Genomic DNA, 23,602 nt, shown 5'->3' with positions numbered 1-23,602 from the left:
AACCGTTCATGATAAATTCTTACTGGTAATAACGAATTTTTATTGCATTCCCCCAATATGCAGATCATATCTACCTACTGTTCATCAACAGTAAAATTCATCTTAACTATTTAGTAAGTTTATACACAAACAATTATGGTAAACTGCCCGTTTACACAGTCATGGCTTACTTAAAATTTGTAAAAATTTAGAATGCTCGAAGCATCTTATGATGATCTATAGTATCAAATGCCTTTTCATAATCTACGAATATAAGAAAGATAGGCTTGTTATACTCTGTACACTTTTCTATTAGCGTTTTTATAACTTGTAGATGATCATTTGTTCCGTATCTGGAGCGGAACCCAGACTGTTCACAAGGTTGGTAACTATCCAGTTTGTTCACAAGCCGTTTTGTTATTATCTTTATGAATAGTTTGTATGTATGGGAGAGCAAACTAATAGGTCTGTAGTTCTTTAGGTCTGAAATGTCACCTTTTTGTGCATTATGGTTATTATTGCATTATGCCACTGGGAGGGGGTTACGCCTCTTGTCAAACAAGTACTGAACATCTTTTTCAACACATTTACTAACGTTCCTCCTCCTTCTTTGATTTGTTCAATGACTATACCATCTTCTCCAGGTAATTTATTGTTTTTCATCTCCGAGAGAGCTGATTTTAATTCCTCTGTTGTGATATCTGGGATGTTTTCTGAGCCTACATTTTGAACTTTTGGTATTTGATTTTGATCAGGATCTGGAAGTTCTTCTCGCTTATACAATTCTGAGTAAAAATTTTCAGCAATTTTTAAAATATCTTCTTTATTTGTTGTAGTTTCTCCTTTTTTATTTACAAGTTTACAAATATTTTTCGATCCTTTAGTCATTTGTCGGCGCAGAACTTAAACTTTTATTTTTATCAATGACTTGAGTTATGTAATCAGTGTTGTAATTTCTGACATCTTTTCGAATGCATTTTGTGATATCTTTGTTTAACTGTCTAAGTGTTATAAAATTATCTGTGTATTTGTCTTTCAATTCTCTTCTTTTGTTTATAAGATCTTTAGTAGCTTGAGTGAGTTTATCCATCTTATTTTTTCCTTTTTCTTTATATTTTCTATGAGCGTTTCGAATCGCACTATTTATTCGCAAATTTGTCACCTCTATATCTAATGCATTTTCATTTAGATGTTCTACTTTTTTCATTTCTGAAGTTATGAGATTCTGATAAGCTACTCTATCTTCTATCGATTTCCATTTATTAGAATGCCTCTCTGTTATCATTGCTGTCCTCTCTCGTCTAATGTTGATCATTATTTTTGCTCGAACCAACCGATGGTCACTCCCAACAGTGATTTTATTAATTACTGTAACATTTTGGACAATATTTTTTCTATTTGTGATGATGAAATCAATTTCGTTTTTTGTTATGCCATCTGGACTAGCCCACGTCCACTTACGTTGTTGGTTCTTTTTGAAAAATGTGTTCATCAGATAGAGCTGATGATGCAACAAAAAATGTAGTAGCACACCTGCTCTATCATTTCGCTCACCGTATCCAAATGAGCCCGTAGCCACTTCTGCGTTATCTTCTTTGAATTCAAGTTTAGCGTTAAAATCGCCCATTAAGATTAGGTGGTGGGTTTTATCTTTTTCTATAGCTCTATTTATATCTTCATAAAAGTTTTCGATTTCTTCATCGCTATGGCTCGTCGTGGGCGCATATACTTGGATAATTTTAATAGAGCGTCTCTCGTTCAGTTTTAATATGAGGTACAAAACTCTTGAGGTTACACTCTCTGTTTTTATAATTTTATCTAGGTGTTTCTTGTGCACGAGAAAGCCTACACCGCCAACTGCCTTATCGTTTTCTCCAATGGAATGTAGCAGATATCCTGATTTTAAAACCAATTGGTTTTTTCCTTTTCTTCGTATTTCGGAAAGTCCCAATACATCCCATTTTATGCAGTTAAGTTCTTCCTGTAATTCAATGAGCTTATCTTCAGTTGCAAGCGTTCTTACGTTATAAGTGGCAATATGCAATGTTCGTTGTCCATGGTAGCCGTGTCTATCTCGGTGATTTTTTTTACCCTCTGCCCTTAGCAGCGTTAGCTGGATATCATAGTAACATCAATGGTTACCAAAATAAGAAACGGGTAGGTTGTTCAAGCACTGGAAAAAATAAAAAACGGTGAAGCAGATAATGGTCTACGGGAAGTGTGGGCAGCTTCTCGAGTATGAGACTTGTAGAAAACCAGCATATTAGTACCTATTTACAAAAACCAGGAGAGATATAATAATACACGGACTAGAGGGCCATACTTAGTCACACAAACCATAGTTCAATATACACCAAATTACCTGCTGGACAAGGGATTTATAATCAAATTAAACAAGTCCGATTATGTTGTTCATTAATAAGAGAAATAATTAAATTCCTTCTTGTTCTTCTTCTTCTTCTTTTTATATAGACATGACTCTGTCTGTTTTTCAATGTGCCTCCAGTAAGTTGTCATTCCATCGTTTGCGTGGTCTTCCTACTGATCGTCTTGCTATTGGGGAACCGTCTCTTGTCGTCTTTACTACTCTATTTGTTGTCATTCGGCTTATATGATCGTTCCATTCTACTCTTCTATTTCTTACCCAGTTTTTGATGGTCTCCACCTTGCATCTATGTCGTATATCTGTACTTCTAGCTCTGTCCCATAGTGTCTTACCATCAATTTTTCTAAGTATTTTCATCTCTGCTGTTTCTAACATCCTTTTTGTTCTCTCTGTGTCAGGTCTTGTTTCTGCCGCGTATGTCATTATTGGTCTGATGACTGTTTTGTAAATTCTGCCTTTCGTTTCTTTCCCGTAATTTTTATTTCTCCATATTGTTTCGTTTAGACAGCCTGCGGCTCTGTTTGCTCTATTCACTTGATCGTCCACTTCGGTTTCGAGCTTTCCGTAGCTAGATAATGTGATGCCTAGATATTTAAACTCCATCACTTGTTCTATTATCTGACCTTCCAGCTCCAGTTTACATCTTAGTAAATTTGCTGTTATAACCATGCATTTTGTCTTTGTTGGGAAAATTAACATGTTAAATTTTCTGGCGGTTATATTAAATTGGTGCAGCATACGTTGTAAATCATCTTCACTTTGAGAGAGTAGTATTGCGTCGTCTGCATAGCAGATTATTTTAAGTTGTTTTTCTCCCATTTGGTATCCTTTTTTAGTTTTAGAACTAAAAAAAATTTAATTTCAGTCAGAATAAAAAATGATGTTTAGATTTAGCATAAAAACACTGCAAAACGCTGATGTAATAGCTATGTTGAAGAATTGGATGCATCCATCTACAACGAAAGTATGTCAATTTGGAATATTATTGGAATAAGTGTGTTAAACAAGAAACAGACTTACGTTTTATTTGTAAGGTTAAGTAGTTAATAATTAACCTTCGTTGACAAAAAAAGCGATTAAAAATACCATAAAAAATCCGTCATTAATCCTATTCTACTTGAAGCTGATGCTTAGGAAATTAAGATAAATTGCATCCAAATAAAAAACATTTTAAAACACTCTTGCTTTAAAATAAATTTATAACATCTCTCGGCAAACGTTCAGTGCAGTTGATTGTTGCTAAATTAAAACAATCTACATAAAATGTATTATAGAGTCTAGACAGATAAAGTGAACGAAATTTATGGAATGGACAATAAATCTTACTTGTACATTGGCTGACAATGTACTTGTTCATTTAAGCAGAAAATAAATGAGGCAGATTTAAATATTTGTTTACAAAGTAGAGTATACCACAGTCAGTAGAGATAAAATATTAATTTACAATTTTCATTTTTATCCAGGAGGGATCTGTTTGGAATTGGACATATTTTTCCATATGAGTCTATTTTTTTGGCACACGGTATGCGCCAGTTGCAAATCTTGTGATTAATTTTTAATCTAACAAAATCTAAGAAAAATACCGTTTAAAAACATACTTTTTTAACGTGTAATTTGTGAATTTACAGTCACAAATAACTTCAAAAATATTAACTTTTTAAAAAATTTCTAAAGAACATTTTTGTCTTAAAATTCACAATTATAGCAACTACCATGGTTTTTTTGTTAAACTTTTTCACCCCGAGTTGAGGTGGTAACCAACCCTAGAGGAGAAGCGCATATTGGCATGAGGTACATTTTGATCTTTAAGCTATTTTTTACCTATTGTCAAAATTGCAAATCCATGCATATAAAAAGAATTCTGAGTAGAAAACCGTCATATCCTGGACTATTTGACCCCAGCATAATTTTAAAAATTTGCAGTTTTTTTTGCGTACCCTGGATTGCAAAAAAACTAAAAAAACTATAAAACATTCTTCATAATTATCCCTGTGATTTCTTTTTAGCAAATTTATTTCTCTAGTCTAGTTTAAATTATGTGTTGGTAAAAAAGCCACAAAAGATTTTTTACATAGAAAACAAAAAGTAAAAATTAAATTTGTTTGAAACTTTGGAAGTTAATAGACTTAATCAACTAGAATTTGGAAATTCAACCTTACTAAGCCTCTTTACCTACACAACGTAACGGTTTCTTTAAAATTAATTTAGTTTACAACTTAGTTTAGTTTGAACTTAGTTTTCAGAAGAAAATTGACTTTAGCGGAGCATGTTAAGATGACAAATAAATATAGTGTAAACTAATAACCTAATTTGATATTAGAATCAATTATACTTAAGTATATAGGGTGGCAATTTGAAAACTTCACACTGTTAGTATCTTTATTCCAAGTACATTTTTGTACAGTACAGTACAAAAAATCGGAAAAAATGTCAATTTTGTTTTAAGGATGAGAATATTTCAGCTCACAAGGTTTACCTATTTAAAAACTTTGTTTGCCAGATTTCAGTAGGAGCCTAAGAAGGTATCCACCTTCTCAGAGCAGGTTTAATTGCGTTTCGGCTAAAACCTTAACCACTATTCCAGAGTAGTGGTAATAAAATATTATATTAAGGAAAAACTTACAAATAACCATATCTCATAACCTGTCACCATAAATCAAAACAAAATTTAACAACTGCTTATTACCAAAAGATATCAAAAGAACGAAAATATTTCCGTGGGGTCATAAACTAATTTTGGTACTTACCGGTTCTTGGTTCTCGTTTATCATGTTTTTTTCATCCAGCCTAAATACCATTCGCCTCACAAATTCTTCCCTCTCATTTGCCCATCTCTGCCAGTTAAAAATGAGGGTGGGATCGCCCAGCACCCCACAATTAGTACAGTCCGTTGAGGCAGATTTGCCTATCCCATTTTTGTGAAGGTACCACAACTACCATGTCCGGTCAGAAATTGCGTCAGAAAGTAGTCTACTAGTGTACATTCTCACCACTGCCTCAGATCGGAAATAATCACCTTCGTCCACCTTGAATTTCCGCTGTCACTCGCCACTCCTCTATCGTACTATCTCTCTTCCTTATCTATATTTCCATTCATTCTCCTCGCGTACACCCATGCTCACTCTTTACATAACAAGACGATTGGTATCGTAGGTCCAATGATGTACACACCCACATTTGACGCCATCCTGTAGGCACTAGATACTCTTAGAAAGGGCCAGAAAAATTGTCACTGACGCAATCTAGAGTGGTGCTGCAAGCAATACGATATGAGTTGTGTTAGCAATCAGGCCTTTACGGAACGGCTTAAACGCCACTGTGGAGGTCGACGAGAATGTTGTAAATGTGTCGCTGAAAAAGGAACGACTGAGGGTTGGCTTTGTAGTATACCTGGGAGAAAGTGCCTAATCTTGCGATGTAATAGCTGTCAAGCCAATGGACATACCAGGAATGAATGTAAAAAAGAAGACCGCAAGGGATGCTGGGGATGTGGCCAAGACGGGCACATTCTCAAGAAATGCACGGCCAAGACAAAGTGTTGCATGAACTGCAATGTAAAGGGTCATTTAAGTGGGTCGAGAGACTGCCCTAAGTTCAGATACCTGGTCGAGGAAGCCAGACGTTGCTCGTTACGAGGAGAGGCATTATACAATATGTAAACATAAATTTTCATCAAATTAATAAATAAACATAGTATGAAGCTTCACACTAGTTTACGATATACTCCACTGTATCACTTTTTTTGTATTTGTAAAACTAACGAGAATTGATTTAAATTGATTTAGTTTGATTGATTTTTTTTTATTGATAACTGTAATTTTTCTTCTGCTTCTTCGCTGGTATCACATAATGCGAGGAGGATAGCAGTATCATTTGCAAAGATATCTATAGTATAATTTTCTAGTTCAGGTATTACGTAATTGTATAATAGGTAGAGCACCGTGACATCACTGATAAAAGTGATATTGGCCTATATGAGGAGAAATAATTTGGGGATTTCTCTGGTTTTGGTATCATTATAACCTCGATTATTTTCCATAGATTTGGGACATATCTTAAACTAAATGTTAGGCGTTTATTGTTAGGCGTTTGTAAAAAGCGTTAATTAGGTTGATCAATTTTGGTGGTACTCAATTATTTTCGTAGATAGGTCTAATATGTGGTATATCATACTTCTCTTCAGATCTAGTCACTTAATTTCTGTCTAGATGTTTTTTACAGGTTAGTCGGAGGTCAAGATTATATTGTTCATTAGTTTGGATTCATTTAGTTGAATACGATATCGTAATAGCAACTACGGTAAGCATTTGAAAGCTCTTAAGTTTATATATCACTCCAAAAGTAATAAATACTTAAGTTTAGTAATATGTAGGTAATTAATTTTATACGGTAAGCCAACAGGAATCTTCCTATTGATGTTTTTCCATAGCTATAATTTATTAATGACTAACATTTTTTTGCGTATTTTCGCTAGATAATTTATTCTGTATATTCAAATATGCTAGAAATACATTACATTAAAAACGACACTACATAAATACCACAACGCTATCGAAATGAAAACAAATAAAATAAGTGTAATTAAAATTCTGAAACATATATATGATAATATATAACAGTATATTTCGTTCAATCGCACGTTCATATTAACTGTTATTTGTACGTATATTAAAATAATTACCTTCTATCAACAAATGAAGAAAAATAAAAAAGCGTATTTTTTCTGTAAATAAACCACAATAATTTTAATCATAATTGCATATTTTATTGACTTTAGGGCTTCGACTCCGAAAAAAAACCTCGAAATTACTAATACCCTGTAACCTAGATGTAAAAACCGGAACCTAGATATATACCATTAAAAATATTACAACTGGAAAGGTCAATTTGGAAACGTATTTTAAAAAATCTTTTTGTAACTATGACTTGCACCAATTAATTGTCACGGCTTATCAATTTCACACAACAAAGCAAAAGAACATAGGCTGAATGCATACAAAATAAAAACTTCTTTTTTTGATCACTAGGTGGGAAATCTACAACATTTGTAGATTGACAGTGCTGGGTTCCTTAGAACTAAAACCTACTTTACCACGTCACGTGGCCCTGGGTCGGACGTCTCTGTCCACCCCATCTACACATACTAGAGCGTCGGGTTGGGATTGTCCGTTAGAACATAACTTCTCCCCGATGTCCTTCTGGTGTCCGAATCTCAGTCGCTCATCATCACACATCAGTTTTTGTCTCTCACACTTACAACCACCACTTCCGCATCTGCCTAACTAAATTTTTTCCTTCGATTTCCTTCCTACGCATCAAACATACCTTCCGATCATCGTTATTTCAGCCTCATCGTGGCCCTACCTCCAAGTAGACGGCAGAGTCGCAATAAGCTATTAGGTGTGCTATTTTTCGCCGTTCATCTGCACTTAAGTCGACACTCACCTCATTACACTTAAACTGCCGTACTCTTGTGCCTGCCGCCATTTCCGCCTTTCTGACTCTTTTATTCATACTTGCCTTTACTTTTGATTGTCAACCTCTCCGTTTTACTACTTCTGCGCGCCCAGTTCTGCCCCCGCGATATTTGCTACAACTGCATCTAGCTATCGCTCTTCCTTCTCTTTTAGCGATAGCATCTTTCATACATAGTTGTGGATTTTGTTCCACCGGCGCTTATCTATTATCATCTTCTCTATCAGCTCTATTACCGACTCAAACACTCTCCCTAGCTCATTTCTTTCTCTTACACATCTGATACACTCTAATGGGTATGTTGCACCGTGTCCGCAGTCTCATAATAGAGATAATTGTCCTATGCGGTCTTTTTGAACTTCTGCAAGTAGCTACGGGAGCTTCCGTATTCTTCAAAACAAGTGTTCTTTAAAATCTATTGTTAATAAAAGTTATATCATAAGAAGATAAATATTTTATAAACTTTTTATCTCATCAAAGTCGTTCAAATAATATACATACATATTCTTATACAGATAACGACATTGTTTTGTTGACCATAGGAATTAAAATTTATTGCAATCCCATCTCTAGAGTATATTTATTATAATGCTCTAAAACTAATTTTTTGGTTATTTTTAAGCCTTAATAGCAATACAAATAAATAAGTAAATAAGCAATATGCTTTATTGTCACTGAAAATTGTATAAATTTTATGGACAAAGCTTATAACAATAAGACAAGAAAGAAAAAAAAATCAGAATAAGAATCGTTTGTGCTTTTAAATAAAAAAAAAAATAATAAAATTCTTCCAAACTTAAACATAAAAAATACTACCTAATTAAGAACCTACAAACCTCGTAAAATGTACCTAACAAAAAATAAAAATTAGGAAAGCAGATTAATGAATTAAGGGCTCAAATATTCCACCTCCTTGTGCTAAACAATAACCAAATCTGTCATACAGATTTCTCCTCATATTTTGGAGTAGGGCTGGTGTAATGCTTGCAGAGAAATGAATTATTTTTGCCCTTAATTCGACTACGTTTGTGGCCCTTTCAAACTGATGCCTATAAATGTTTTCTTTCAGAAAACCCAAAAAAAAAGAAATCGTTAGGCTAACTCAAAGAATCTAGCGGGCCATTTAATTGTACCACTTGTACTTATCAGTCGATTAGAAAATGTTTGATTGAGGAAGCCAATAGTTCTAGAGTTGTGAGCCGAACACCCATCCTGTTGTTAAGTAAGTTGTAAAAGTTGTTAAAATCTGGGCCCGTTTAGGTTTCTATTGATAAAAAATGAATCGATAGTATGGCCGCCTAACATCCCAGTCCAAACATTTAACTTTTGCAGATGCTGCGTTTGCACTGCAACACTGAGGTGCTTATTTTTCCGAGAATAATACCTTGCAATGGATGGATTGTGTTTTTTATGTAATGAAAAGGAAGATTCGTCAGAAAATAAAACATTTTCTAAAAGTGTACATTTTCATTCTGTTTATCTAAAATAAATTCACAAAACTCCATCTGCCTAAAGTTATCTTCCGGAAACAGTTATTGTGTTTGTTGTATCTTAAAACAGTGATACCTATTTCTTTTGAGAACTCGCTGGACAGTTCGAGCATTTACGTTTACTTCCCTAGCAATTTGTACACTATTGCAGGGTTCACTAGGTATCAAAAAAGCACAAATATCAATATCCCTGTTTTGACGCTCCTCATCGACATGTCTAACACGTGGTTCATTACCTTCATGACACTTTAAATGGTAATTTTAACTGTTGTAACACTTGGTGGGGGTCTATTTTCGAAGGCAATAATAAATAAATCAATTACTTCGCGTATTGAATGACCCTGAAAGTACCATGTTACAAGTTGCACTTTTTCTTGGACGGTATACAACGTAATAGGCATTTTATTTGGTTTTTCTTTCAGAACTTCGTTTGAAATTTTTAATGTCAATGTGACAATTACGACAATTCGTACCTACTGTGAAATGAGTATATAGGTGGAAACGTGTAACATGTCACAGCGATTGTCATTGTGTAATATGGTCAACAAAACAATGTCGTGATCTGTATATAATTCTTCTAATGTATAATTTACAATTCTTCAGAAAAGAATGACACTTTCCAACTTGTATGTATTATTATATTTATTTTAATGTAGTGTATATAATATTTTTTTTACGTGTCCGCGCTGAGTTGTATGTTCCCATTTTTCCTATTTTTGTAGCACATATATGGAGTATATTCAAACATTAGATTAGTCCTATAATTTTAGATAATATGTTTATAAAAATAATACTATTTAGTAAAGTAATAACTAAAGCTCGGATTTGCCTTTTTTGCCTATCTTGCCTATTATAATTGTTTTTTGCACTTTTTGCCTGTTTTCGTAAATTCCGCCTATTTGTGCCTTTTTTAAAATTTCGTGGTACTACCCATGATATTATTCTATTACTAAACCATTTTATAATAAAAATTTTTTTGTCAATAATAAAATATCAATGGTTTGTTTATATAACAGATTTCTAGGAAAATGTACCTGATCGAGACTTGAGGGTTGACTATTTGGAAATCCCTAAGCTTTATTAGTTTATTATCAATTATCAGTTGTACAGTCGGTTACTGTATCAGTCTGTTTAGTCACAAATTTCTATATCCTAGTTTAGTTTTGTTGCGTATACCGAAAAGCAAAGAACACGTTTTAAAACGTTTTAGACATTTGTGTGAAAAGATGACATCTAAATTAAGGCTATGGATCGCACCTTATTCGGAACTTTCTCTAGAAGGAGATGGAGCATTTTGTAAACCATGCGGCAAATCGGTAAGTTTTATTTTTTCTCGTCCCACAACATAACTAAATTCTAAAGCGGTTTTAGAATTGTAATTATTTTTTTTTTAAATTCTCAGATTTCAAGTAGAAAAAAGTACTTTATTGACCAGCATTGTGGAACCCCACTTCATAAACGTAATTTGGAAAAATTAAATTCCTCTAAGTTAGCCCAAATATCTCTGCGGGATAGTTTAAGCAGTTCAAAAAAAAGGAGGAAGACGCATTTAAATTTGATTTATGCCAGATGATGATTGCATCCAACATTCCTCTATATAAAGTTAATAACCCTAGTTTTAAATGCTTTTTCGAAAAATATCTTAATAAATCCTTACCGGACGAGAGTACATTGAGAAAACATACTGTGGAAAAATGTTATGTGGAATGTGTTTCAAAAATTAAGCGGGAGTTAGAGGGCAATTTTTTGTATATTATCGTGGATGAAACGACAGATGTATGCGGCAGGTATATAGCTAATTTAATGATTGGAATTTTGAACGAAAACTTTGCGAGAAAACCTTATTTAGTTGCCGTTAAAGAATTGAAAAAAAAAAACAAACAATTTAACAATAAGTCGATTTATACAAGATAGTTTAACAAACCTCTTTTTACCCAACGCTATACCAGTGAATAAAATAGTTTTAATGCTTTCAGATGCTGCGGCATATATGTTAAAAGCTGCTGTTAATTTAAAGATTTTTTATCCTAATTTAATTCATTGCACTTGTAGAAGCCCACGGGGTAAATAGAATTGCTGAAGAAATAAGAAATCTGTTTCCGTTGGTAAAGAATTTTATAAATTTTATGAAAAAAAGTTTTTGTAAAGGCTCCGTTGATGGTACAAATATATAAAGAAAGACTTCCTTCACGGTGTCCCTTTGCCACCTAACCAAGTAATTACAAGGTGGGGAACCTGGCTCAAAGCAGTTTTTTTTACTTTGAACACTGCAATGAAATAGAATTAGTTATGTCAGAATTTGATGATGATATTTCCGAAGCCATTCGAGAAGCAAAAAAAATATTAAAAAATCCCAAATTGAAACAGGAACTCGCTTATATCAATGACCATTATAAATTAATAGTTACCACAATTACCTTAATAGAAAAAGAAGAGATAAATTTATGTGAGTAAGTAAAATTAATAGATAATTTAAAGACGAAAATTAAATCGGCACCTGGAAGTAACGGTCAATTAATTAAAAAAAAAAAAAATGAAATATGTTTTCGATAAGAATGAAGGTTTTTCGTTTTTATCTAATGTTGCTAAAGTTTTGAATATGACATTTTCCGAGGAATTTCAAATTATGCCAGATTTATTATCCGCTCTGAAATATGCTCCAATTACATCTGTCGATGTCGAATGTTCGTTTTCAATGTACAAATTAATTTGAAGTGATCGAAGACATAGTTTTAAGACCGAAAACAAAATTTTAGGTGGTTATAATGTTTATTTATTAATTTACAGTTATTTAGTTACTAGTTTATTTATACTAATGTTATGATTATGATGTGTAAATATACCCGCCTTAAGTTAATATTACGTTAATTCACTTTGTACAATAAATAATAAGTTATATTCCTTTATTGCCTATATTTTGCCTAAATGTTAATATTCTTGCCTTTTTAATAAAAATCTTTGCCTATATAGGCGCCTTTTTCTTCAATTTTTGTTGCCTATAAATCCGAGCTTTAGTAATAACAATTACACAATATCACTACCTATAGTTTAAACTATTTTATATATTTTAGAAAAGGTTAAATTTTTAGAACAAATGTGCTTAATTCGATAAACTTTTGAAATTATTATCACCACTTTCTTTATCTTTGTTTCTTTGCAGGGTCGTCTTCTCTTATTTCATCTTCAATTTAAGTTTCTATTTTGAGACATCCCAATATTAATTCTCCTCACAGACATGTCGTTCCTTTTCCTCTTCCATCATGTTTTATTTAGTCTGACTCTTATACTTGAAACTTAGCAATTCTTTGTATTGAGTTATTATCATTTCTTTGGCATAAATTTACTCATTCCTCTAAGCGTCTTCATTTCCGTGAGATGCATTAATTGTTTTTCTTTTTTAACTGCCCAACTGCTATTGTCATGGCAGTTTAATAAAATTTTACTTTCAGTTTGTTGCAATAATTTAGTAATACAACATGTCACTCACCTCCTTTTATTTTATCCATCCTCTTCTAACTTTACATACATCTGCGTCTATTTCCCTCTAACTGTTTTTTGCTCTGGGCGTTGTCAATTTTATACCGGTTGTATTGCTGTTAATTGGCTCATTATCATCTTCCATTAACAGTTATTATAAGTCATGCTTTATATAAGCACTCCATCAATCCCCAAATGGACCTTTTATTGGATCCTTTTATACTCAAAGCTTTTATATCAAGGCTACATCGAAACCTTTTGCAGTAACAATAAGTTCTGTCGAAGCTGCCTTTTCCTCTATCGTGGTCGCTTCTCGGCTCATTCCTTCTACATTTTTATTTATGCATTTACAAGAGTCACTCATGTTTGCTTCCTCTCTTGGGCCATTTTTTTTGTCTTGTCTTTATTTTATTCTTATAACTTGATACCAAAGACAGCACGCCAAGACTATAGAGTTAGCCAGCTCTTTAGTATCGGCTAGCAAATATCTTTCCCCCTATAAAATGCGCGACTAATGTACGATAGTGTTATACCTCGAGACTGGACAGCGCTGTAGTCCCATCACAAATCTCACCATATAATGACTCAATTATGATGCCGTGATTTTTTTTGGGTTAAAAATACTCGTATGTTAAAATACCGACTAAAACCAATCCCCTTCTACTAGCTTGGTTTTCCCCGCAGAACTACCGTACGACATTCCTTAAGGGGAAAGAATCTAGCTATTGCTCTTTCTTCATGTCGTTGAAGTCACTGCTTGAAGCGTTGAAGCAATATAGATATGCTCGAAAGCTGTCCTGAGAGTGTCTGCATCAGATAGTAGTTGACCTCGCCATATTTGTGATTTAGCCAAACATTCACCGGTGGTATAAGACAAAGCGTCTACCTACCTATTGTTGCGGAATCCCACTGTAAATGCTATCGACGCATGCTGTTTTGCCGTTCTCTTCTTCTAAGTTCTTCTTGTAGTTGAAGTTGACTCTCTGTGCCGATAAAGGATCTTTTTTTTCCTCCTTAGATATGCCGGTATCCTCATTTCGGTTAAAGCTCGCAACATGCAATTCCAGTTAACGGATTTAAAAGCATTTTTAATGTCCAATGTGACTACTAGACAGTATTTCTTCGTACCCCCCTTCCATTTGGTTTATCCGATCGCCTCCTCAGCTGTGTTAAAGACAAGACCAATCGCATCTAGTGTTGATTATCCTTTTCGAAAACCATACTGATTGTTAAGCAACGGTTCTATTGCTGCTTTGATTCTTTGATGGATTATTCGTTCTAATATTTTGCCAGCTGTATCCAGCGTACAGAAAGGACGATAAGATGATGTTCCTCTGGTGGTTTCTTTCATTTTGGGAGAAGCACTAATCTTTGTTGCTTCCCTATATGCGGTAAAGTTCCCTTTTTGAGAAATGTATTGTAAACCTCCAAGAACATTGCCGATGATTTTTTGAGCTTTGAGCCCTGAGCGTTATTATTTTCAAGTCCATTACACGATTTCATTAGTTCCGTGACCGTGTCAGTCGATTAGTGTTCCGTGACCGATGGGATTTCTTCATCGTCGCACTCCTCGATTGGATGACAAAAGTTTGTTGATGGAATAGCGTAGTAACGATCTTCTCTAGAAGCTGGGGGCATGTAAATTTCAGCATTGAATGGCTTTTTAGGTGACCACCTTATACGGCCTGCCCCATGGATCATTCTTTAGCTTATTAATAAGCTTCATCCAGTATTATCTTTTGATATCTTTGATTGCCTTATATAGTCTTCTGCATGCGTTCTTGTACTATATCACCATCTCTAGCTATGCTGAGATGCTCTTCTCGTTTTGATGCACTCTTTACGCAGATCACTTATGTGGTAATTTCACTAGTGTACCATTTAAGGTTGGTTTGTGCCCTGTTTTTGGGGCATACTTGCGTCACAGGCCTCTACGATCCTTCTCATTAGCCACTCGGTCTTATTTTTAGCCTCTCCAGCGGCGATTGAGTCACCATCTAGAGCTACTGTAAAGGTAAAGATTTCACCTTTTAACTCAACTGTATTAGTTCGCATATGACACTCTCCAATACTCTGTTCAATGGATACTTCCCATAATAACGCATTATAGTTACTGCCTGTGTTAGTATCCAATACCTTCCAAAAACAATTCCCTTTAACGAGGCAGGTGCTAATAAAAGTGAGATCCACAATGGAACTTGCTGTGAAATGCTGTTTCACATCCTCAGTCAGTCGATTCATAAAGTCAGTAAACTCATAGATTAGCAGACTAGGCAAAGCATAGCAAATGGTTACCGTCTACCTGTGAGATTACAAAGCCAGCTTCTGTGTACTTAATATCTTTCTAAAAAGCTAATGTTCACAGGATCAGATGACAACTTTAGCGATGCTGTCAATTTCCCAAGTTTGTATGGTTAGATGCCTGTATGGCTTAGATAGTAGCGCCAGATCTATATTTAGTTGGCGTATAATCTGTGCAAGCAGATTGTGCCCACCTTCACAATGATTAAGGTTGAGCTGTACTACCTTTATATACGTTTATCTTTATCTTATGGAGTCCGTCTTTGTAGACTGGGCACCTACTAGCACCAGTTATATGAGCACACATTCCCGGGTTGCCATTTTCAATGCATAGGATACATTGCGATTCCTTCCTACATTTTACGACTTTGTCCTCCTTTTCACATTTCATGCAGACTTGGATCCAATTTACTTCGCCTTTGCATTGTGTAGCTAGATGACTATAATGCCTATTTAAAGCATTTGGCTGGTCTTTCACTGACTTATCTGCTCCATCTACAGCTAACGCCATATCTGTAGCTGCTGAATATGCCATGTTGGAGATACGAACTTTTTAGTCTATCTTGTGTTTAGTAGTGGCGAACTCAGAACCACAGTCTCAGACCAGCACACAATTTTTAGTTATAACTCCATCCTCAAATGGACGTTAGATTCTTTGTTTTTGTGTTACAAAACTTTTAAATGTTTTTCTACAAGAGGTCTCAGCTGTTCAAATCTTTACTCCAAATTCCTGTTATTATGTTCTTCTAATTTTGAAGATTATACTTACTATTTTCTTGACACTCTCTATACATTTTTTTTCACACACACTACTTTTATTTTAATTGTTGTATCTCTAATAAAACTAGCCATATTTCTTCAAATTGTTTAACCTATCGAAGTTACCGAAATTAACCTATCGAAATAATAGTTAATAAAATATTAGTACCAATAAAATACTATGTATCTTAAAACATGATAAGTTTTCGAAAGAATACAACCTAATTCACTTTATCTGGAGAAGAACTATTTAAACATTTTGCAATTCAGCAACTTTCCAATAAAGTTACATTCAATTACCATTGAAGACCGTTGTATAAAATTTACGGTTTTATGATAAAACTTTTTAACAACACTGTTTATTTCAAATAACCTCCTTTTGCCTCATTTGAATTTAACAATATCAATAAATAACAAATAATATTACATTATACAAAAGGAGCCATGTTAAATTGATTACAAGAATAATACGATATCATAACTTTTCCTAGATAAAATACCAAATCTTTTTCAATCAGTGTCCTACAAACAAGATTGATAAACCTTTTTACTTTAGCTACAGCTGAAAATATTGCCGTGATGGTTTTTAAGGTCGTTTCTTTGGGTAAGGGACGAATCGACGAATTCTGTTGTATATGTTATCGTCAAGAATTATTATTACACATTATTGAATAAAAATTCCACGTTTTTTTTTTCATACATATTATATTTTTCATGACTTACGTTAAATGAAATAATTATTTTTGTACAGTTGGTAGAATTAAACGGACATTTATCCAACAAATTAGGATGGCGATCTTCCTACCATTTAGAGCGTACTAAGTCATGTAATTACTTCAAAATCAAAGAACACAAGCAGTTTAAACAATACATAATTTAATAATTGAATGTTACTACACCTAAGTTCATATCTAGCCAAAGTTTTAGCGCAAGTTCTTTTACTGAACAAATGTTACGAATAATTATCACTTCAACTTAGGACGTTTTCTTCAATATGAATATACTTGATTAATAATGAGCGTTCAGCTTTTAACTATAAGCTCTGTAACAATAACTAAAATGCGAGAGTTAAACTCTAAACAAGAAGCGACCAGCTCAGCTGGGAGACAATTTTATACTGAAATACTTAAAATTCTTTTTGCAATGCCTGACTATCGCAAGGGATTTGCGGGGGACGGAGGACAACTTCGATATTTCTATAAAGAGGTAGGTAAAACTCACTTTTTGAATTCTTTTAGACAGGGAAATTTTGGGAATTGGTCGGAGAAAGTTAATCTGTGGGTAAAAATATCTTTTGAATACATTTTCGGCTTTCATGAGAATTTGCTGGAGAATTTACCTGGTATCGCCTTCACACAATGAAAGGGAAATCAGCTTGGTGATAGGGCGAATATATTCTCCATCAGCAGTACGGACACGGACAATTCTAACTTTTCCATCTTTGCTGCTAATTGATTCTGTCACTCTTGCTAGGGGCCACCTTAACGGAGGTGTATTTTCACTTGTGATTAGAACTAGATCATTTACTTTCATATCTGTGGTGGGAAGGAGCCATTTTGGGCAATGTTGTAGGATATTTAAATAGTCAATATACCAACGCTTACAAAAGAATTGCTGTATTTTTGAAATTTGTTTTAGATAGAAAGTCTGTTAAGAGGCGTATTCGTAACATCAATCTCAGGAAATGCAGTTAAGGGAGTACCGATTAAGAAATGCCCAGGAGTTAATGGTTGTAAATAATTAGGATCATTAGATAATGCATAAAGCGGTCGAGAATTTAAAATAGCTTCTATTTGGGTTAAAAAGGTATATAACTGAAAATATAACGATAAATGAAACTTGGTACTTTTTACTGCTGACTCTCAGAGTCCACCCCAATGAGGTGATCGGGGAGGAATAAACTTCCACTGAATCTCGGTTTGAGCTAAATAAGCTCTAATTTTGTCAAATTCAGAATTTGATTTGAAAAAATTACTTAATTCCTTAAGTTGATTACTGGCACCAACAAAGTTAGTCTCGTTGTCACTATATATAGTGTGGGGATTGTATCGACTGGAAATAAATCGCTTGAACGTTGCTAAAAAACCTTAGAAGATAACTCACTAACCAATTCTAAATGATTGGCTTTTGTAGCCATGCAACGAAAACTGCAAAATAGCATTTCAGCGTTTGCGCCTTTCGTAATCTAGAAGCCCTAATAAACAGAGGACCTGCAAAATCTACACCTAGAGCGTAGAAAGCGCGCGAGATTCTAACTCTATCCAATGGGAGTGGAGACATAAGTTGTGATGCGGTTTGTACATTGAATCTATAACATGTAATGCATTTTTTAATAATGCGTTTAACATACTTGACCCCACTTAAAGGCTAGTATAGTAGGCGCAGATTGCCTAACACATTTTGAGAATCACTGTGTCCTAGTCTACAATGTTTCTTTTTAATAACCAAAGATTAAACATCATCATTTGCGGGCAACAATATAGGGAATTTATTATTTAAGTATATATCTGCATTTTGTAAGCTCCCTCCAACACGTATAATTCCAGAGGAGTCTAAAAAAGGATTAAGGGGGAACAATTTTTCGTCTACGACGAGTTCTTTTTCTAATAAGCGGGCTATATAGGTTGCAAATATTTGTTGCTGAATAGTTTTTAGGGAAAGTTTTTAGTTTTTAGTTTAAGGGAAAGTACCCTTAATTTTTTCATTACTATGTTTTATATTATATACAAACCTAAATACGTAAGCTACTGCGTTTTGTAATTTTGAAAATTTAAAAAATCTTTCAAACATAGGTATCCAATTATTTGGTGAATGATTAACAACTAATAGAGCAATTTTCTTTACTTCCGGTTAATTCTCAATTTTCTCAAAGGTATCAATTTCATTAAAATATATTTTGGGATTTAGCAAAAACTCAGGTCCCTGAAACCAAAACGAAAATGTTTGTTGATTAAATACACCGCGGGACAAGAGATCCGCAGGATTTAATTGTGATTTAATATGTCTCCACTTTAGATTTTTACCAAGATTCTGAATATTGGCCACTCTATTCGAAACAAACGTATTACAATTAGTAGCGGGATGTTTAATCCAGCTGAGACAATTTGTGAATCTGACCATGCGTTTATAGAATTAATTTTTACACGGTTTTTAAAGGTCGTTATAATTTTTTCAATCAATTTGACTAAAAGTTCCATGGCTATTAATTCTAGTTTAGGAATGGTAAGCTTGCTTTTCAAGGGTGCGACACCCGATTTTGCTGCAACAAGATTTGATGACAATGAATTATTTACATATCGAGCTACTATATAGATACAAGCACCGTATGAAATTTGACTTGCATCACTAAATCCATGTAAATCTATGCTAAGAATTTCTAAGACAAAAAAGACGAAACTCAGAATTTTGATATAAGCGATTTGAGCTAAATTTTCATTAAATTTCTCCCACTTACCTATTATGTGTAAATTAATTATCGGTCCATCCCATGAAATCTCCATCTGCCATAGTTCTTGCATTAAGTTTTTCCTTCACAATTAAAGGGTTTACCAAACCCAGAGGGTCAAAAAAAGAACTAATACATGAAAGAATTTGACGTTTTGTAATGCGGTCTAATTTAGTAGCGTTATTTACATCAATTTTTAAATGATCCAATTTTGAATCCCATTTTAAACATAAAAAATTTTTAAAGGTGCATTATCAAGATTCAAATCCAATTTCACAGCGTTTTAATCAGAAATCTCATTTAAAGGTGGGGCAAATTAGAAGAACATTTATGTAAAGCGAAACCATGCTGGTTCAATATTTGATTCAATTCTCCATAAAGTACTTAAATCTCAGAAAATTGATCGGTTCCATCTAAGATATCGTCCATATATGTTTGGGATAACAAAGCGCTAGCTGCTAACGGAAATTGAGGGTTATTCTATGCAATATCTTTAATGACGCGGGTGGCTAAAAATGGAGAACAATTTTGTCCAAAAATGAGACGGGATAATTCAATGCATTTAAAATCCTCAGAAGGTGAATCTCTCCACAATATATTTTGTAAATAGCGGTGTTTGAGCAACATTTCAATTTCTCAAAAGTCTGCAGTCAAAATTAATTTAAAGCTCCTAAACCGGCAAAGAATATCAAATAAATTATCCCGTACTTGATAACCCTTTAGTATAATATCATTCAGTGAATATCCCGAAGTAGATTTGGCAGAAAAGTCATATACGACGCGAAGTTTCGTGGATGTTGCCTGTTCTCTAATCACTGCACGATGTGGTATAATATTATCATACAAGTTTAAAGGTATAACTTTTGCGTATTTTAGTGTTAGATATTCTGCAATAAGTTTTTTATATTCATTATAAAAATTTTGATCATTTTCAAATTTTTTCTCTAAACGTAAAATCTTTGTTTTGCAGTAAAAAAGGAACTGCCTTATTTTTTATTTTCCAAGTGTCGAAGAGGGATTTCAACTTAATACCGCTCGGAATCCAAAATCCGCGTGGTGGTTTGGAAAAGTGTCTCTGCAATTTTTTCTTCATTAATATGAGACTGCGTAAATGGAAGTTGTTCGACTTCCCAAAATTTTTCTAACATTGTGTCGATTCTTGCGTTGTGTTCCTCTTCTTTATCTTGAATATAATGCGTATTTTCTCGAGATAAAAAGGAAAATGTTTCTGTTACAAAGGATGCGTTGGTATGACTTTCTTTGGTGTGAGTGGGCCCGCAATAATATATCCCAATTGAGTATAGATTAGATTAGCCCTTAGCGAGGGGCTTATTTCTCGTATTAAAAGTTGAAAATACAAATTCGCGCCAATTAATTAATCAATATTATTAGGTTCCCAGAAATAGGGATCTGCTAAATCGCCTCTTAACTATAGTGGGATTTGAAAAGACTGCGTATTTAACGGAATTTGTGGCAAATTTCCTGTGATTTAGTCAATTATTGAACAAGAAACATTAAATATTTTGAAAGGGTGTACTTGCGAATGTATTTCTATATCAATCGTTTCACTACTTTTTGTTACAATATTATTTCATAGACCAGAAATATTTAATTTTTGAAATCTTGTGTCGTACTGTAATTTTTGGACTAAACTTTTTGTGACAAAACTGTGCATACTACCTAAGTCCAACAAAGCCTTAATTATTAAAGGTAGTATTAAAATGGAAGTAGTTAGAAAGGAGATTGATGATCCTGGTGGAACAACTATATCATTATCTGGTGAGTCGTTTCCAATAACAAACGATTATAAAAATGATAATGATCCGAGTCTTATCAGAAAACATTACGATAAAAACATACGATACCGGTTGTGTGATACTGGCCCATTCGTTGTGTATGTGTAGAGTCTATCGATAAAAATATCGGTAAATTACATCCGATAAGAGTTGGACATTATTTACATACAAATAATTTTAAAAATAATATTACTGAAATTAAATCTATTGATAGGAATAAAATTAAGGTAATTTTAAATAATGCTTCTTCTGCTAATAACATTGTAAGTGACGACTTTTTAGAAGCCAACAATTTAATTGCTATTATACCACGGTTTTTTGTGGAACGTCGAGGTTTAATACGTTCAATTGATACAGGGTTTACCGAAACATATCTACTGGAAAAACTTAAAAGTGAGAATCTAAATAAGAATATTAAAGAAATAAAACGACTAAATCGTAGAGTCACTACAGAAACAAATGAAACAAAACTAGTACCTAGACAATTTGTATGTATAACATTTATCGGAGCTTCTTTACCAAAAGAAGTCATAATTAATAGTTGCATTTTTCCAGTGGAACCGTACATATATCCTGTTATACAGTGTCAGAAATGCTTAAGATATGGACATATGACACAACAATGTAATGGAAAAGAGCGTTGTAAAAACTGTGGTGAAAATCATAATAATAAGGACTGCTCTGTGGGAACTAAATGTTTATACTGTGGTCAGCAACATTGAGCACTATCAAGAGAATGCTCAGAATATATTAAACAACGTAAAATTAAGGAAATTATGGTAACAAAAAATATCTCGTTTCAGGAAGCTGAAAAAGTTCAAAGCAATCCAAATTATTATTCAAACATATTAACTAATAATAGATTTTCGTTACTAGCTAGTAATTCTAGTAGTTTTCCTCCGCTACCTTCCAAAAATGTTAATGTACCTTCAGTGTGCAGTATCTCTAAACCGAGAGTTGTGAGAAGAAATTCCACATCAAGTAATAGTTCTGAATCTTTTAAAAAAAGAAACCTGAATGAGAGCGATTATATTGATAATGAAAGAGTTGAGAAAAGTACAGCCAGTTCGTCAATCTTACCAAATCCTTACAGGGATGAGTTCATGATACATAAAGAAAAAATAGTTGAAGGTATTACTAACATAATATTCAGCTTTCTCTCTAATGTTTTAAATTGCAAAGATTATATAGACAATGATCAAAATTTAATTAAAAACATATTTCAAATCGATTGGAAAATTTATCCACATCCAATGGATCATACCAGTTCAAATAATTTAAATATAATTCAATGGAATAGTCGTTCTACTGTATCTAATGCGCAATCTTTTAAACAATTTCTGTATTCGAATGCTATTGATATTGCAATTTTATCTGAAACATGTTATAAGACAAAACACAACATTGTTTATAAGGGATACCAAATTATTAGAAAAGATCGTCAAGATCGTAGATTTGGAGGTGTAGCTATATTTTTAGGCCTACGGATAAATAAGTATAAGATATTGGATATTATAAATGTTGGAACATTGGAATTGTGAGGTGTAAAAATTGATTTTAATGGCAGAATAATTAATATAATCTCATTATATAAACCTGACAAGCATATAAGCATCCGAGAATGGGAACGGCTTTTTAATTGGTGTTCCTCACTCGAAGCAGAGACGGTACTAGGAGGTGACTTCAACGCCCATCATGCGGTATGGGGTTTTCCAAAAAATGATACTGATGGCAATAGAATAATTGATGCATTAACTGGTATGGATTTAATATTTCTAAATGATGGTTCGGTGACTAGAATTACCCCTCCAAACTCTACAAAATCAGCTGTAGACTTAACGCTAATAACTCCTGGACTAATTGAACTAGCACATTGGCAAACATTGGATAGAACTCTTGGATTTGATCATTATATTATTTTCATCAAGTTTAATATTGATGTACCCTCTTCTATTGTCTATCCAACAAGGGAATGGAAATTAGAGAAGGCCAACTGGGAATTGTTTCATAGCACTCTTGAAATGGAACTGAAGAATGTTGTATACTCTGAAAACTGTAATGAAATGGCATTTAATCTGAATAGAGCAATTAATACAAGCAGCGAAGCTTCTATCCCCCAAAACCTACCCTTCAGTCCTAAACATAGACAAAAATCAATTTATAAATATAAGGTTGAATGCTCGAATAAATGAACTTTGATCAGATAAAAGGCATATATCGAGCACAGTTTAATTAAATCTTGCCCAAGTACTTTCGATCCCTAGATCATCTTCAGGGGCATCTGAAATAAGCCAAGAAACGTTTTTTTATAACCAAAGAAATTGATTAACTTCGATAAAAACTCGAAGTTTTATGGTTGAAAAAAGGTTTTTTATATGATTAACGTTTATAGACTTACTTCGTCAATTGTGGCCTATCCGGCAAGAACAAGATGTCATAAACATATAATTGTACATTACACTACACTACAAATAGACAAACAAACACTTTAAAA

General features: G+C 33.5%; 1 protein-coding gene across 1 annotated transcript; it reads right to left on the bottom strand.

Annotated features, from left to right (window-relative positions):
* Window positions 1–859: 859 nt before the first annotated feature.
* On the bottom strand, window positions 860–5,136 carry LOC140442351 (uncharacterized). The gene is made up of 3 exons (XM_072533425.1): window positions 5,113–5,136; window positions 1,534–2,092; window positions 860–1,347 (listed from the first exon to the last, which is right to left on the bottom strand). The coding sequence occupies exons 1-3, from the start codon at window positions 5,134–5,136 to the stop codon at window positions 860–862; spliced, it is 1,071 nt and encodes a 356-aa protein (XP_072389526.1).
* Window positions 5,137–23,602: the final 18,466 nt, after the last annotated feature.

Source organism: Diabrotica undecimpunctata, chromosome 5 (assembly GCF_040954645.1).
Source record: "Diabrotica undecimpunctata isolate CICGRU chromosome 5, icDiaUnde3, whole genome shotgun sequence".
NCBI classification, from domain to species: Eukaryota; Metazoa; Arthropoda; class Insecta; order Coleoptera; family Chrysomelidae; genus Diabrotica; species Diabrotica undecimpunctata.
Note: the sequence above shows the minus strand (reverse complement) of the source record. Positions and strands in the feature narration are given on the sequence as shown.

Bases quoted from the DNA above. Each gene is read 5' to 3' on its own strand.
- LOC140442351 (XM_072533425.1), bottom strand. From the start codon at position 5,136: ATGATAAACGAGAACCAAGAACCG. The intron at 2,093-5,112 runs GTAAGTACCAAA...TATGATATCCAG, and splicing joins TAAACGAGAACCAAGAACCG to CTAACGCTGCTAAGGGCAGA. The intron at 1,348-1,533 runs GTGAGCGAAATG...AAAATGTTACAG, and splicing joins TACGGGCTCATTTGGATACG to TAATTAATAAAATCACTGTT.